The 15,530-nt window shown below is 48.7% G+C and overlaps 1 protein-coding gene across 1 annotated transcript in view; it reads right to left on the bottom strand.

The window, feature by feature from the left end:
- Positions 1–3,924: 3,924 nt before the first annotated feature.
- The window catches only part of LOC129149541 (E3 ubiquitin-protein ligase TRIM48-like), a 32,960-nt gene continuing 21,354 nt past the window's right edge, over positions 3,925–15,530 (bottom strand). Inside the window, exons 2-5 of the mRNA XM_054718298.1 lie at positions 7,056–7,187; positions 5,745–6,276; positions 5,416–5,528; positions 3,925–3,949 (exon numbers count right to left, since the gene is read on the bottom strand). Of these exons, the coding sequence (XP_054574273.1) occupies positions 3,925–3,949; positions 5,416–5,528; positions 5,745–6,276; positions 7,056–7,187 (802 nt within the window). The remainder of the gene's footprint in view (positions 3,950–5,415; positions 5,529–5,744; positions 6,277–7,055; positions 7,188–15,530) is intronic.

Here is a 15,530-nt window from a genome sequence, read left to right as displayed (position 1 = left end):
TGACCCCGTGGCTGCTTCCCGCCTGTGACGGTGATAACGCTCATCTGGAACGCCTGCGGGGGATGGCGTGTGACCGCCTGGAGAGCATCGCATGTGGGACACACACGGTGGCTGCGAATTCCCGTCGTGTGGGCTCTGAGCGGTGTGGTCACGGAGGTCATGGCCTTGGGACACGGGTCAGTGCTGCCTCGGGTGTGTTTGCTCCAGCGTCCGGGCAGGCCGGCTGCTCACGTCCATCGCCACGGGAGCCACATGTCTGAGTGAGCAGGTGGCAGAGAACAGGCGAGGGACACAGCAAAGGACACTGCCCGGGTCACCGGGGCCTGCCCACCCAGGGCCCGGGAAGGGGCGGCTCCCGGAGCCTGGGTGTTGCTCCCGTGTCTCCCTTTCTGGGAATCCTGGGAACATGGGGCCCTCATGGCACAGGGGACAGCGGGCCCCCCCCCCATGCCACTGGTGAGGGAGGAGAACGTGCAGATAGGGAGGCGATAGGAGGGGCAGCTGTCCCCGTGGGTCACAGCTAAGCCTGCAGGCAGCCACTGCACAGAGATCGGGGTGTCTGAGGGTGCCCGTGGCAGGGACCGGGGCTTAGTGGGTTTCTGCCGGTGTCTCAGAGCATTTGGCAGGAATCCTGGAGGAGAAGGATTAGCAACAATAAGTGCTGAGTGTGAGAGACTCCCAGGGACCTGCCCGGAGCATGGCCTCCGGCCCGTGTGTCGCTGCCCGTGGAGCCAGCGGGATGCGTGTGTTGCTTTCTTCTTGGCGAAAAGGGCCCGGCACGAGCCAGGCTCTCCCATGGGGCCTTCAGCTACGTTACCGCCAGCAAGACAGGCCTCGGGGAGCTGGGGAGAGGAGGTCAGCTCCCGCGGTGGCTTTTGCAAACCCGAGCGATGCTGGTGAACATCGCCCGCACCCCCCAGGCCATCGCGGTTGTCATTTCTTTATTGGAGGTCACAGGAGGTCATTCATTTATTTATTTAAATATACTTTTTATTGATTTCAGAGAAAAAGAGAGAGAGAGAGAGGTGGAAACATCAACGATGACGGAGAATCATGGATCAGCTGCCTCCTGCACGCCCCCTACTGGGGATGGAGCCCGAAACCCAGGCATGTGCCCCCACCGAAATCGAACCATGATGTCCTGGTTCGTAGGTTGACACTCAACTACCGAGCCCTCCAGCCGGGCCAGAAGGAATTGTAACAGGAGGAGGAGACAGCTGCCCCAGGAGAACTGCACTCCCTGCCTTCCCTCCCCGAGTGTGAGATTCATTCCTCCTCTCGTCACGGAAAGACAGTGGGCCTGTGTCCACCGGGAAGGTTTGGTGTCTGTTCCGAGGACAACTCAGGGGCACTTTGTTTTCCAAGCAAGCGGGCACCCTTTGGCCCCATCAGGTCCAGCCCTTCATGCAAAAGGGGGTGGAAGGCGGGGCTTTTAAAGTGGAGGGCATACATCTTTTCTCTTGATAAGTAGAATGAAAATATTTTTATTCAATATAAGTACAATCTTAGTGGTTATATTAGTTTCAGGTGTACAACATAGTGATTCAACATTTTTATATCTTACACTGTGAATTCTTTTTCTTCTTCTTTTTTTTAAACCTCTCCCGAGGATATTTTTCTATTGATTTTTAGAGAGGGAAAGACAGAGAGAAATATCAATGTGAGATAAACTCATCAATTGGTTGCCTCCTGCATGAGTTCGGACCAGGGCCCAGGCCAGGGAGGAGCCTGCAACCGAGATACGTGCCCTTGACCAGAATCGAACCTGGGACCCTTCAGTCTGCAGGCCGATGCTCTATCCATTGAGCCAAACCGGCCAGGGCAGGATAGCTCTATGTTTGGTTTTGTGAGCTATCTCCATGCTGTTTTTCACAGGGCCTGCCCAGTGTGAAGTACCATCAACAGTGTAGAAGTGTTCCCTTTGCTTAAGGCATCTATTTTGCAAACCTAAACATGACATGGGAACCAAGATTTTGTGTGTGGTTACTTTGATTTTCCACCTGTAATGTTATTAGAAGTGGCTTTAGGCATTTTTCTTTCCTTTTCTTCACTATCTGTGTTTTTGAGACTCTTGGCTCATGTATTTGGCTTGAATACAAACAACAGAAGGACAACCCAAAGGAAATTAATCCATCACAGTTCGAATTTCAATTTGCCTATTTTTATCACTCACATTTTTTACCATCTGGAAATTTTTCCATCACTAGCTAAAAATACGATGCTCTTTTTCAAAGACTTTGGAGTTTTAAAGACAGACACATGCAATTTTATTGTTGTGTATGGCATTATTTAGTTTACTTAAAGGAATATGCTAATTTTAATAATTCCTCACATTGAATACATAAACACTACATATATGTACGTATGTGCCAAGATTGATATTTGTACTTGAATGAAGTTGAAATACCTGCATAGCCCATGGACACGGACAATAGTGCGGGGAAGGCCTGAATGGGGGTAGGGGGTGGGAGCGTGGCAGAGGGAGTCAATGGGGAGAAAAAGGGGGACATCTGTAATACTGTCAACAATAAATATAAATACATTTAAAAAAAACATTTCATGTAATACGGTTTTTGTTATTATCATTACAAATAAAGGAAATTATAATTAGAAATATGTATGTAGTTTTAAATCCTGACCTTCTTTGATCAAACAAGTAGAAAAATTTTAATGATATAATACATTTTAACTAGGTGTTCAAGTTTAACATAATTTTTATCTTCACCTGAGGATGTGTTTATTGCTCTTAGAGAAAGAAAAAGGGAGAGAGAGAAATACTGATGCGAGAGAGACACATCAATTGGTTGCCTCCTGTACCCGCCCAGATGGAGGATTGAACTCGAAACCTGAGTTTGTTCCCCGGCTGGGGAATCGAACCCTCCACCTTTTGGTGCACAGGGTGATGCTCCCACCCACTGAGCCACCCTGCCAGGGCTCACTATATCCTCTTTTCGGAAGTCAATACATCCCCAAACTTTATTTCATGGCATTAAACCTACAAGTCTGTGAATCCCTCACATCAGTGTTTCCAATAGTGGATTTTTTTGAAAGAGCTTTTCTGTCCTGGAATTCTGTAGACAGCAAAGGCCCACTCTGCACCTCCGCACAAGAAGCCATGAAAAGCTCATCATCGGTCATCTGCCAGCGAGTCATGTCCTCTCTGCTTTCAACCATGAAGCATCAGCGGAGGAGCCTGTGCGTATAAACGTGAAACCCTCCATAGGTAAAGTCTTCGTGCCTTTAGGTAAAACGGAAAGGCACTCTTACCTGTTTCTCTGAGATTCATTTCCTGAAACCGCAGGGCAGGGACTGGGGTGTGAAACAGTCACCATGATGTCTGTGATCTGCACGGGCTCAACACCCATGGAAGGCGCTTCCAGGACCAGGACCTTTCGTCATCTGCATTTTACCTTTGATCAAAGGTAGTGCTTTTTTTTTTTTTTTTTGGTTAAATGTTAAAATTAGGTGCATCAGTTTGGTGAGTGTATGAAAATAGTGCAATTTCTGTAAAATGTATATTAAAGAAGAGGGAAAACATAGAAGAGATAACATGCCTGAAGCATGTGGCCTGACACCAGCACACCAGCAGGCCCTGAGTGATGGGATACCCATGTGCCCTGTGGACGCAGACACGTGGCACGGGATAGACCCCCACTGACGCGCAGGACCGTGGTGGTGGAATGGTTACTATTGAAGTCACCGAGGCCCGAGTTAGGTTGTTACACAGCGTATTGTTACCATTGTTAAAGGAAACAGAAACCTGGGTGTTAACATAAGAAAACATTCAAACCTGTGAAGAAATTTTGTGAGTTTATTTGAGCCAAACTGGTGCAGGAAGCAGAATCTCCATGGATTGGGATAGTGCTCCAGAGAATGGCAGTTTTTCACCCTCTTTTGTACATTACAACCAGAGATGTAAGTGGGTTACGTGAACTCCATTGGTGCTAGACTAGGGAGGCGGGAGAAAGCAAAGTGGGAAATCTCTGGAATCGGATAAAAGGTAAAACGATGGGCACGTGCTTCTTTTACGTAGGTGTGTACAGGACACGTAGGTGTTAACAGTCAACAATGAAGAAGGTAACAGTAACAATGAGGGGACGTGTGGTCTCTGCCCTGGCACAGTGGTTGTGCCATGAGGGTCTGGGGAAAAGGAAGTGACAAAGCGCCCTGACATTTCACAGGCGTGTCATCTTAGAGGCAAAAAGACAGTAAGCTCAGTAAGGTGATCTTTGTCAGGGAAGACACTGGCCTAGGACATGCCTACCCACCATGAACTGCTTTTTAATGAACAAGTTTTAATTTCAGACCATCCTCTGTGGTTCCTTTAGGTCTCTGAGTTTGCAAGGCTGCCAAGCAGGCCTCCCCTGAGCTAGTCAGGTTAGCCTGTGGCCCCTTTTCGTCCACAAGGGGATACAGGAGTGAAAAAGTGGATGGCACTCTCGGCCCACACATTCTGATAGACACGTATGATAAACCGCTTGGTTACATGCTGGTAAGTGTCGTGGGGAAAGTTAAGCAGTGACGAGGAGCGGGCAGGGCTGGAGGTGTGACTTAAGCAGAGTGGTCAGGACAGCCTCGCCGAGGGGGTGGGCAGGAGCCTGAATGGGGACTGAGATGTCAGCTGACTGGGCAGTTAGAACAACCCCTTCTGTCTGACCTACAGTTTTCAGTGTCATTACCTGTTTTTGTTTTGTTTTGTTTTTAAATATATATATTTTATTGATTTTTTATTTTTATTTTTATTTATTTTTATTTTTTTTTTTATACAGTAAATAGATATTCAGGACAAAAAAGGAAGTGAAAAACAAAAACATATAACATAATTGCCTGATTTGATAGGGCACCAGGAATAGGGCTTCTTAGATATTGGCGTTCCACAGGATATAGAAAGATTCCTAATGTATTTCTAATCAGAAGTGACTACAGCAAAAGATAGGCCTGAGACGGGGAGAGAAAGAGCAAGAGGAGATTTTACATATAAGGGAACTTTTTGCTACATTCACAAAGGTCACGCTTCTATCTTCATAATCCAGGAACACCCCTACTCGACCTATAGGTTTGGGCACATATTGCAGTACAGGTGGGGAGGTGGTGAAGACATTGTGGTGCATGTCCGTTTCAGCACAGCCAAGAAGATAGAATGCCTTCTGGAGATGTATCTTCTCCTTTATCCAATCATCACAAGAGACTCCTAAAGCCCAATTCCTAATGTCTCCCACATTTGTCTCCCAGTAATGTCTCCCAGTGGTAAAAGTCTGAGTACACCAGTAAAGAAAACACTCAGATTGTGGAAAGTCACATGGTGCACCTTGAATTGTACATCCAATATTCAGGTTTATCAAATCTCCCTGTAGGAAGACATGACTGTGAGTTCTTGCAAGACACAGAGTGGTAGTCTCTTTGAATAAATTGAACCTTGCAAGCATCCCCGGGATGGTCACTGCAGTGAGCTCTGCTTTCACAGGCTGGGGCATGTGCACACACACTGCCTCACTCCTGTGCAATATGTCTCCAAAATCCAGGAGCAGCTCTACATCTGGTTTACGGCACATTTCCTTCAGCTCTGTATACATTCCTCTTAAAAGCTCCCTCTTGTGTGCCATGTTGGTTTCACTTGCCTTGAGTTGGTTAAAAATATCTGTCCCTTCCCTTTGCAGTCTAACTAAATGTTGATGCTCTTCCAGAGGGAGAAATAGAGGCAACTGATCATATTTAGCACTGATCGCTTCCTGAGTTGAGATCACATAAATCTCCCAAGAACAGATTGTGACAGTTTCCACATTCAGTTTTCTGTCATTTTCACAACATTTCTCCCATAAAGAGCGCATTGTCTTGAGGAGTTTCTCCCTGTGTTGCTCAGCTGCCTCTTCTACTGAACAGTGTCTGTGAGCCTCATGCTCCTGGGAGGTAGAGCAGTGCAAACAGAGCAGGCTCCTCTGGTCCTCACAGAAGATCTGCTTTGCCTCCATGTGTATCCTACACCTATTGTCCTTAGAGTGCAGGAAATGCCACAGACTGGCTTGTCTGACAGTGAGAACCATTTGCTTGAGACAGACATTTGTGTGAAAGTCTCTCTGCTGGATTGCTTTCTGGCATTCAGAGCAGTGAGCAAGAACTGACCTGTTTGGCAAGCTGAGGTAGAAACAGGGCCTGCAAAAGCTGTGCCCACATTCTATGGTGATGGGGTCTATGAAGTAGTTCCTGCAGATGGAGCAGATGAGTTCATTCTGGAAGACTTGCAAGATGCCATCCATGTTTTTGCTGTTTGAGCTTCTCCTTATTCAAACTCTGCTTGGAACATTCAACTGGTGGGACTCAAATTTCTCCTTCTCAGTACTAGTCCAAGAATGCCAATGCTTGCTCAAGAAGTATTAATACAAAGCAGTCAACTCAGGGATCAAGCCTTCCAAGCATGGTGGCAGTAGCTCTCAGAAGTCTCCCAGACCAGGTAAGCTCCAAGCACACACCCTGTGTCTATTTTATTGATTTTTTACAAAGAAGAAGGGAGAGGGATAGAGAGTCAGAAACATCGATGAGAGAGAAACATCAATCAGCTGCCTCCTGTACACCCCCCACTGGGGATGTACCCACAACCAAGGTACATGGCCTTGACCGGAATCGAACCTGGGACCCTTGAGTCCGCAGTCAGACTCTCCATCCACTGAGCCAAACCAGTCAGTGCTGTTTTGTTTTCTCAAAGACAAGTACCTTTTCCACTGGTCGTACTTCTCAGAAAGCCAAACCACTTTATCTCAGGAGTGTGCCAGTAGATGGCCTTGATGAGTTTTAAATGTTAATTAAAGAATAATTAATCATTTCCTATTGTTCTTACTCTTGCCTAACCTTTTATTATTATTACTAGAGGCCTGGTGCACAAATTTGTGCCCGGGGAGAGGGGGAAAGGGGACCATGGGAGGTTGGCCGCCAGCCCCAAGGAGGGAGCCAGCCCTTGGCCCTCCTGGGAAAGGAGCCGCGTCTGCTGCCACCCACCCCCTGTTCTCCATCCCAGCCCGGGCCCAAGGGCCCCGGTGGGCAGGAGAGGAGGTGACAGTCACCGGGCTGAGCACAGAAGGAATGGACGCTGGATGCTGAGGCTGCTGTTGGCACCCTGCCACTGCACGGTTCCCCGCCTCTGCCCATCCTCCTTCCCTTGCTGCTGTGCCACCACTGCAGTGGGCGGGTAACGCCTGGGGAAGGGAGAGGACGGGAGTGAGACAAACCCTTGTGTCGAGGGTTGACTTTTAATAGATTGCAGCAAGAGAGCTGCTCTGCTACGTATGAAATCACGACCCAGACGCAGGTCTGTATGAATGGCTTAGCACCAGGGGCCAATGGGGGCCGGCCAGGGAGGTTTGCTGTGGGAGTTCACTGACCATCAGGGGGCAGCTCCTGCATTGGGCATCTGCCCCCTCGTGGTCAGTGTGCGTCATAGCGATTGATTGACCAGTCATTCTGGTTGTTCGGTTGTAACAGTCGCTTAGCCATCCTACCTAATAATAGACAAATATGCAAATTGACCATACCTCTGGCACACCCACAAGCCATGCCCACAAGCCACACCCACCATCCAATCAGAGAGAGTATGCAAATTAACCCAAACCAAGATGGCTACAGCCACAGAGAGCAAGGTTTCCTAGGTAACAGAGGAAGCCAAGCTTTCCGCCTGCCCTTGCCAGGCCTAAGCCTCCACTCAAGCTATAAAGTTTCAATTATAGAAGGTAAACAAATTCAAACAAATGGCAGCAGAATGGAGCTTGAGAGAGCAGGCCAGGGTTGCCGCTGGCAACAGGAGAAGCAAAGCTTTCCGCACACCCTGGCCGGGCCCACCCGCTTAAGGCAACAAAGTTTCAATTATAACCCTAACACAAATGGCTTCAGGCCTCGGAGGGAGCCCCAGGCTTGGCTCTGCTCCAGGCTACAAAGTTTCAATTGTAGAAGGAAAATAAATTCCAGATACTTGGGTTGCCAGGGGGCATGGCTGGCCTGCAAACCACCACAGGCCCCTCGCTCAGGCCGCCCCACACCCCAAGGGAACCCCCATCCTGATCCAGGACACCCTTCAGGGCAAACCAGCTGGCCCCCACCCCTGTACCAGGCCTCTATCCTCTCTAATAAAAGAGTACTATGCAGATTGACCATCACTGCAACACACGATATAGCTGCCCCATGTGGTCAAAGATCCTGCCCCCATGTGGACACAAGATGGCCACCACAAGATGGCCAGCAGGAGAGGGCAGTTGGGAGGCACCTGGCCTGCAAGGGAGGGCATTTGGAGGTGATCAACCCTGCAGGAGAGGGCAGTTAGGGGTGACCAGGCCGGCAGAGGAGGGAAGTTGGAGGCAAACAGGCTGGCAGCAGAGTGGTTAGGGCGTGATCAGGCTGGCAGGCAGAAGCAGTTAGGGGCAATCAGGAAGGCAGGCAAGAAAGCAGTTGGGAGCCAGCAGTCCTGGATTGTGAGAGGGATCCCATATTGGAGGGGGTACAGGCTGGGCTGAGGGACAACCCCCCTCCGTGCACGAATTTCGTGCACCGGGCCTGTAGTATATATATACTAGAGGCCCGGTGCATGAAATTCTTGCATGGTGGGGGATGTCCCTCAGCCCGGCCTGCACCCTCTCCAATCTGGGGCCCCTCGAGGGAATCGGACCTAAACCGGCAGTTGGCCATCTTGTAATGACGTGAGGGTGTCATGCGAGGGCATGAGGGCTACCTAGGCTTTTATTAGTATAGATTATTATTATTATTTTAAAATATATTTTTGTTGACCTCAGAGAGGAAGGGAGAAGGAGAGATAGAAACCAGTAACGAGAGAGAATCATGGATCAGCTGCCTCCTGCACGCCCACACTGGGGATTGAGCCTGCAACCCAGGCATGTGCCCTGATTGGGATTTGAACCCATGACCTCCTGGTTGATAGGTCGATGCTCAACCACTGAGCTACCCTGGCTGGGCTATGTTTGCTTCTTTATTGTTTCCTTTCAGCCTCTTAGATTCTTAAGTGTTACTTAGTTATTGCTGTCCCAGTTTACCGATGAGGAAATCAGGGCTCAGGGAGATAAAGGCACTGGCTCAGGGTCATCCTGCTGGAAGGGAGGAGCCAGGGTTCTAATCCGGCAGCTCTGCCCATGGGGACACCTGCCCTGCCGGCCTGGCAGTTGATGGAACGCTCCATATGGGCTGGTCCTCCGTCTATTTATTAATTAGCCGATAGGAAGAGGTCATTGTCTCCGTGTTGTGCTCTGACCCAGGCAGTGGGATGAGTTGCCAATAAGGAAGAATGGTCCTGAGGTGACTTTTCCCACAGGACTGCATAGAAATGCTCTCTTCATGAATGGGTTCTTAGTCCTGTCTGCAAGTCAAAACAGGCAAGCAAACAAGAACCCACCAAAACCACAAAGAGAAGGAAAGAAGGAATTGGAGCCAGGCATAACTCAGAGAGGAGCCCCTGCAGATTCCGTGCAGAGAGCACCTGGCCCTCCCCACCCCACCCCACCCTTCAGCGCGGGCATCGCCACCGTAAGCTGCTAGTTTTGAGCCCACATCACCTGCCTTGTCCCCAGGTGGAGGGGGGCATAGTTGTCTACATTCCCTGTGTTTGGACAGTTCGTATATTTGAAAACGATTAAATTATATATTCTGATTTGCAGGTGGATCGAATTCAGTTACATTGCTTTTCTCCCAGGTAGTCTACTTCCCAACTCCTTAAGTATATTGTAACGAAGGGTCGCTGCATGCTGAAATCTAATTTGAGTCTGCCATAACACTTCTCTTTTAGAATCAATTGCTCACCTTAGGAGGAATATGTAAGACACATTTATGTTCCATTTTAATGTGGGTTCTTCCCATCTTCCAGAAATGTCTAGCGAGGAGAGGAGGGAGTGTTGGGACTGTTCACAGGTGGGAAAATGAGGGAGGGATTGGACAGCGATAGTCCCGTGGCTTTCCGGCAGCGGAACCAGGCCCCCTGGTTCACTGCAGCATCTGCTTTGTTCTTGTTCAGTGTCAGGGGAAGGTCAAGGTCTCCGTTGTAGCTCTGATGGCTTGCCAAGACGTTTCAGAAAAACAATCGTACTTATTTATAGCCCAACCCAAGGGCCTGGTGTTGTTACCGTATGGGCACTCAGGACCATCACCGCCCAGGAGGAGCAGACCCCGCACCGAGAAAACTGGCACTCTCCTCCTCATTTGCCAGGAGCTCTACGGTAGGAAGAGGACGCATCTTTTCTGGCAGGTACGGGACAGCTACACCTCATCCCGTGTGTCCATACATGAGCCCGTTTAAAAGTAATGCAGGGCCACGTCAACGAAAGAAAAATGTTATCTTTAAAAAGAAAAAGACTATTGATGTTCCGAGAACGCACTGGAAATAATGAAATAAAAATAGACACTTGGCTCCCAGCTTCCCAGCGTCACTGCGCAGGCGACGTCCCAAGTGCTGAGAGAGAAAACGGCACCGATGAGACGCGTGATGGATGGGCCCTCCAGTTAGTTCCTAACAGAAACAGGTTCCCTGTCTTCTCGCCAGAGCCCCACGCATCGCTCCACCCAGATGCCTGTGAAGTGTTCCCTGAAACGACAATGAAAGTAATCACATCGTTAAGCGAGTCAACTTATTGTTTTAAAAGACTCTTTTGGCAACGCAGACCTGACATTAGTGCCAAAGAAAAAGGAGCATTTTCATAAACAATCGCTCTTAGAGCTCTTCCAGGCACGTATGTACGAAGCTGCCGTTGTGGTGAGTACTCACAAGAGAGACGACTCAGGCTGTGTCAGGACAAGCTGCCTTCAGGCTCGGGGAATGAGGGGAAAGGAGGGTGCCAGTCATTCAGACACTTCCCCCCATTTTCAACATCCAGTTTGTGAAGAGAATATAGACGGAGAAGGATGTGGAACAGGAGAACTATTGCTGCATAAAATCTCCCCGCTTCATTCTTTTCACTTAAAAAAATTATAATATGATTGACTTCAGAGAGGAAGGGAGAGGGGGAGAGAGAGAGAAACATCAATGATGAGAGAGAATCATGGATTGGCTGCCTCCTGCACGCCTCCTACTGGGGATGGAGCCCACAACCCGGGCATGTGCCCTGACCAGGAATCAAGCTGTGACCTCCTGGTTCATAGGTTGACACTCAACCACTGAGCCACGCTGGCTGGGCCAGAACATAGATACTCTTAATTCACTTGAAATAGCAAAATCTTATCTTCAGCGTAAAAGAATGTAAAGAATGTCTTGTTGCGTTAAATGAAAGGATATATAGACTGGCAACTTCACCTTTAAAACCCAAGTTTTTAATGTTGCAACTGTTCCCTGACCGGGAATCGAACGTGACCTCCTGGTTCATAGGTTGATGCTCAACCACTGAGCAACACCGGCCGGGCTCTACTTTCTTGATTTTAAGGAGCATATTTATATTAGATTTTAAACGTCTCTGTCTTCAATCTTACTTATCTGTGCATTTCTGTCTGTAAGGCGAGGGGAAAAAAGGAACAAACAATAAAAAAGAGAACAAAAAACCCTATCTTGTTCTGTTCAGGCATCAAAGAGAAAAAACACCCAAACCAACGTTTTGGAAAAGGAAAACTCTCTCCTTAATACACGTCTAGACGTGTAGAGTTCACACGGGGATCCTCCATAGTCGGCATTACAGGCATCTCTTCCCCTACATCAGCTTGGAAATGAACTTCCTTTCTTTTTTGGACAAAATAATAAAACAATATGAGAATTTTCTGTGACCATTCAAGGCTGCTTCCTGGTCGTGGGTGACTGGGGTTAGTTCACAGGAGAAGGTACAGCCGTGGGCCCAGGTCATCACGGCCCAGTTCCTACCGAAGGGAATGCCTTTGTAACACAGATGAGAGCCCGAGTCCGGCAGGGCACGCAGGGTAGCCAGCTCGTACATGCGCGCACACGGAAGGCAGTATTATAGCCGTAAAATACGTGGGATGGGCCGCCTTCTCAGATCATGGCGTATTTACAAATCGTGACTTCCTCCGGAGATGTGCTGGGACTAAATCACGGTCTCGTTTGCTCCAGCACAGAGGGTGCATCTTCTCCTGCCTCCGGCCAGAGAGCGTGGAGAGAGAGCAGCGCGACGCCTCACATACGGTCTGGTCTCTGAGCATCCCCCACGTGTGAACTTGAACTAGCGTCCAGGGGGTGAGGGCAAGTGGCGTTCCTCTTCCCACAAGGACAGAATCCAACTCTCACTGCTCCTAACCGCTCCCCTGCCAGGACTGTGCTCACGGGAAACCACTCCACTTTCTCCTTCCTCTTTCTGAAACAATAAACCGAGTTTTCTTTTATTTTTTGCAGGCCCAGTGGGAAACTGTCCACTGTGCCATCACCTATCTGAGCAGCTTCTAACTCAACCTCTTCCATGACTGTGATGTAAATTAGCCTCGAAGATGAGCTGAAAGTCCCATATTCACAATTCTGTATCGTCAGGGGTCTGTGGTCACAACACCGCGTCAGGAATTGCAGAGGTGTAAATTGTTTCTGCTTTAAAAATGATTCTTTCTATTAAATTATGGTCAGAAGCCAAGAGGAGCCAGGCATCATAGCAATGACTGTAAGTATTAGGAATTAAAAAAAAAAAAAAAATATATATATATATATATATATATATATATATATATATATATCCTATCTAATAAAAGAGTAATATGCAAAATTACCATCACTCCAACACACAAGATGAGAGATGGTTGCCCCCATGTGGACACAAGATGGCAGCCACAAGATGGCCAGCAGGGGAGGGCAGTTGGGAAGCACCAGGCCTACAAGGGAGGGCAGTTGGGGGCGATCAGGCCTGTAGGGGAGGGCAGTTAGTGGTGACCAGGCCTGCAGGGGAGGGCAGTTAAGGGTTACCAGGCCTGCAGGGGAGGGCAGTTAGGGGACAATCAGGCTGTCAGGGGAGCAGTTAGGCATCAATCATGCTGGCATGGGAGTGGTTAGGTGGTGATCAGGCTGGCAGGCAGAAGCAGTTAGGGGCAATCAGGAAGGCAGACAGGCGAGCAGTTGGGAGCCAGCAGTTCTGGATTGTGAGAGGTATGTCCGACTGCCCGTTTAGGCCTGATCCTGGGGTCCCAGATTGGAGAAGGTGCAGGCTGGGCTGAGGGACACACCCCTGTGCACGAATTTTGTGCACCGGGCTTCTAGTATATATATATATATATATATATATATATATATATATATATATATATATATATATATGAACTTCAGAGAGGAAGGGAGAGGGAGAGAGAATGAACTTCAGAGAGGAAGGGAGAGGGAGAGAGATATAGAAACATCAGTGATGAGAGAGAATCATTGATTGGCTGCCTTCTGCACACCCCCCAACCCCCACTGGAGATCAAGCCCAGAACCTGGGCATGTGTCCTGACTGGGAATTGAACCATGACCTCTGGTTCATAGGTCGACACTCAACCACTGAACCACGCCGGCCAGGCAATTATTAGGAATTTTAAGTGAAGTGTTTAACTTTGTGAGATTTCACCATACCTGCAAATATGTTACTTTATTTATGTAGACTCCTGGCTTGTAAGCATTTTGAAACTGTTGTTATATTCTAGCACCGCCAGTGGCCTGATGAGCTACGCATTTGTTAACCGATCTGAAGCCCCTCGACACTCAGGTGCCAATGAGACCTGAGGCAAAGTGGACGGTAGAATGGATTGCTCTGCTCACTCTGAGCAGCATCCAGGCCGGAGGTAAATCTCCACAGAGAGGTGAAAACAAGCGCCTTTGTCACAGCTGCTGCCAGGGATCGCGCTCTGCAGGATGCATGCCACAGGGAAGGGACGTCCGCGTGCTGCAGGCTGTACACGGCATAGTTTGTGTGTGCATGAAGAAATCCCACGCCTGGAAAGCCCGTGGCTGACTAGATCTTGGTCTGAAACACTCTCTGGTCGATCATTTTGACACGGAAAACGTTGGTATTAACGTGACATTCTGTTCATTGATTTGTTCTTTAATTTGTATAAGAAAAGCAGCGTGTTTTACAAAGCACAGCTCTTGGTTGACCCTGGTTATCATCTTAAATGAAGGAATTGCCTCCAATAGAAGCCCATAGAGGTTTTTCAGAATGAAACACAATGGCCTACAGAGAATTCTTAGAATTAAAATTCCTTCCCGGCCCACCTGTCTTCCAAACAAGCGTGCTATTCATTTTGTTTCTCTGCCATGTTCAGACCTAAACAAGGAAGGAAGTGGATGGGGCCTGAATTGTAAGTAACCGATTTCTTAAATTTCCAAAACTGGAGAGGGAAAACATTGGGATTTTGATCTGGGTCAGTCTCTCGCACAAGTTACTTGGAAATGTTTCTGACAAATTAGAGAAGCATGTGGAAAGCCACAGGGAATGGCAGAGGCCAGACGATGGGAAGTCGGGGCCCCTCCTCGCTGCCCCTGTGCGTACACACTGCCAGGATTTCAGCTTCTTCGTGGGTGTGGCCCCCTCCAGGCTTGGGCAGCTGACCTGTGGTCCTAACATGTGTGAGGTGCTTACCTGGGCTCCCCAGCATGCATGGCAGACCCCCAGGCAGGAGCCTCGGTTGCTGGGCACAGATAGCTCAATGATTTTCACTTGTTACTTTCTCCTGAAAATTTCTAGGGTGAACTCCCCCAATGCTACCCCATGACAAAGTAAGAATGCATGACAGGAGGAACAATTCGGATAATTAATTTAAAATATCCTATCAAATAAAAGAGTAATATGCAAATTAACCATCAATCCGCTACACCCACAAGCCACGCCCACCAGCCAATCAGGAGCAAATATGCAAATAAACCCAACCAAGATGGCTATGGCCACAGAGAGCAGGAGAGAGGCTTGGGTTTCCCTGGCAATGGAGGAAGCCAAGCTTTCTGCCTGCCCTTGCTGGCCTAGGCCTCCACTCAAGGCTACAAAGTTTCAATGATAGAAGATACATAAATCCAAACAGAAATGGTGGCAGCCATGGAGCTGAAGAGAGCAGGAGGCTAGGGTTTCCCCTGGCAATGGAGGAAGCCAAGCTTTCTGCACACCCTGGCTGGCCCAGGCCTCCACTTAAGGCTACAAAGTTTCAATTATAGAAGATAAATAAATTCCAACAGAAATGGCTGCTGCCACGGAGCGAGCATGAGGCTTGGTTCCGCTCCAGGCTACAAAGTTTCTATTGTAGAAGATAAATAAACCCCAGATACCAGGGCCTCCACTTGGGTCGCCAGGGGACGTGGCCGGCCTGCAAACCACCACAGGCCCCTCGCCCAGGCCGCCCCACTCCCCAAGGGAACCCCTACCCTGATCCGGGACATCCTTCAGGGCAAACCAGCTGCCCCCCACCTGTGTACCAGGCCTCTATCCTATCTAATAAAAGAGTAATATGCCTATTGACCATCACTCCAACACACAAGATGGCTGCCCCCATGTGGTCAAAGATCCTTCTCCCATGTGGACACAAGATGGCCACCACAAGATGGCCAGCAGGAGAGAGGGCAGTTGGGCGGGACCAGGCCTGCAAGGGAGGGCAGTTGGGGGTGATAAAGC

Source organism: Eptesicus fuscus, chromosome 6, assembly GCF_027574615.1.
Source record: "Eptesicus fuscus isolate TK198812 chromosome 6, DD_ASM_mEF_20220401, whole genome shotgun sequence".
NCBI classification, from domain to species: domain Eukaryota; kingdom Metazoa; phylum Chordata; class Mammalia; order Chiroptera; family Vespertilionidae; genus Eptesicus; species Eptesicus fuscus.
Note: the sequence above shows the minus strand (reverse complement) of the source record. Positions and strands in the feature narration are given on the sequence as shown.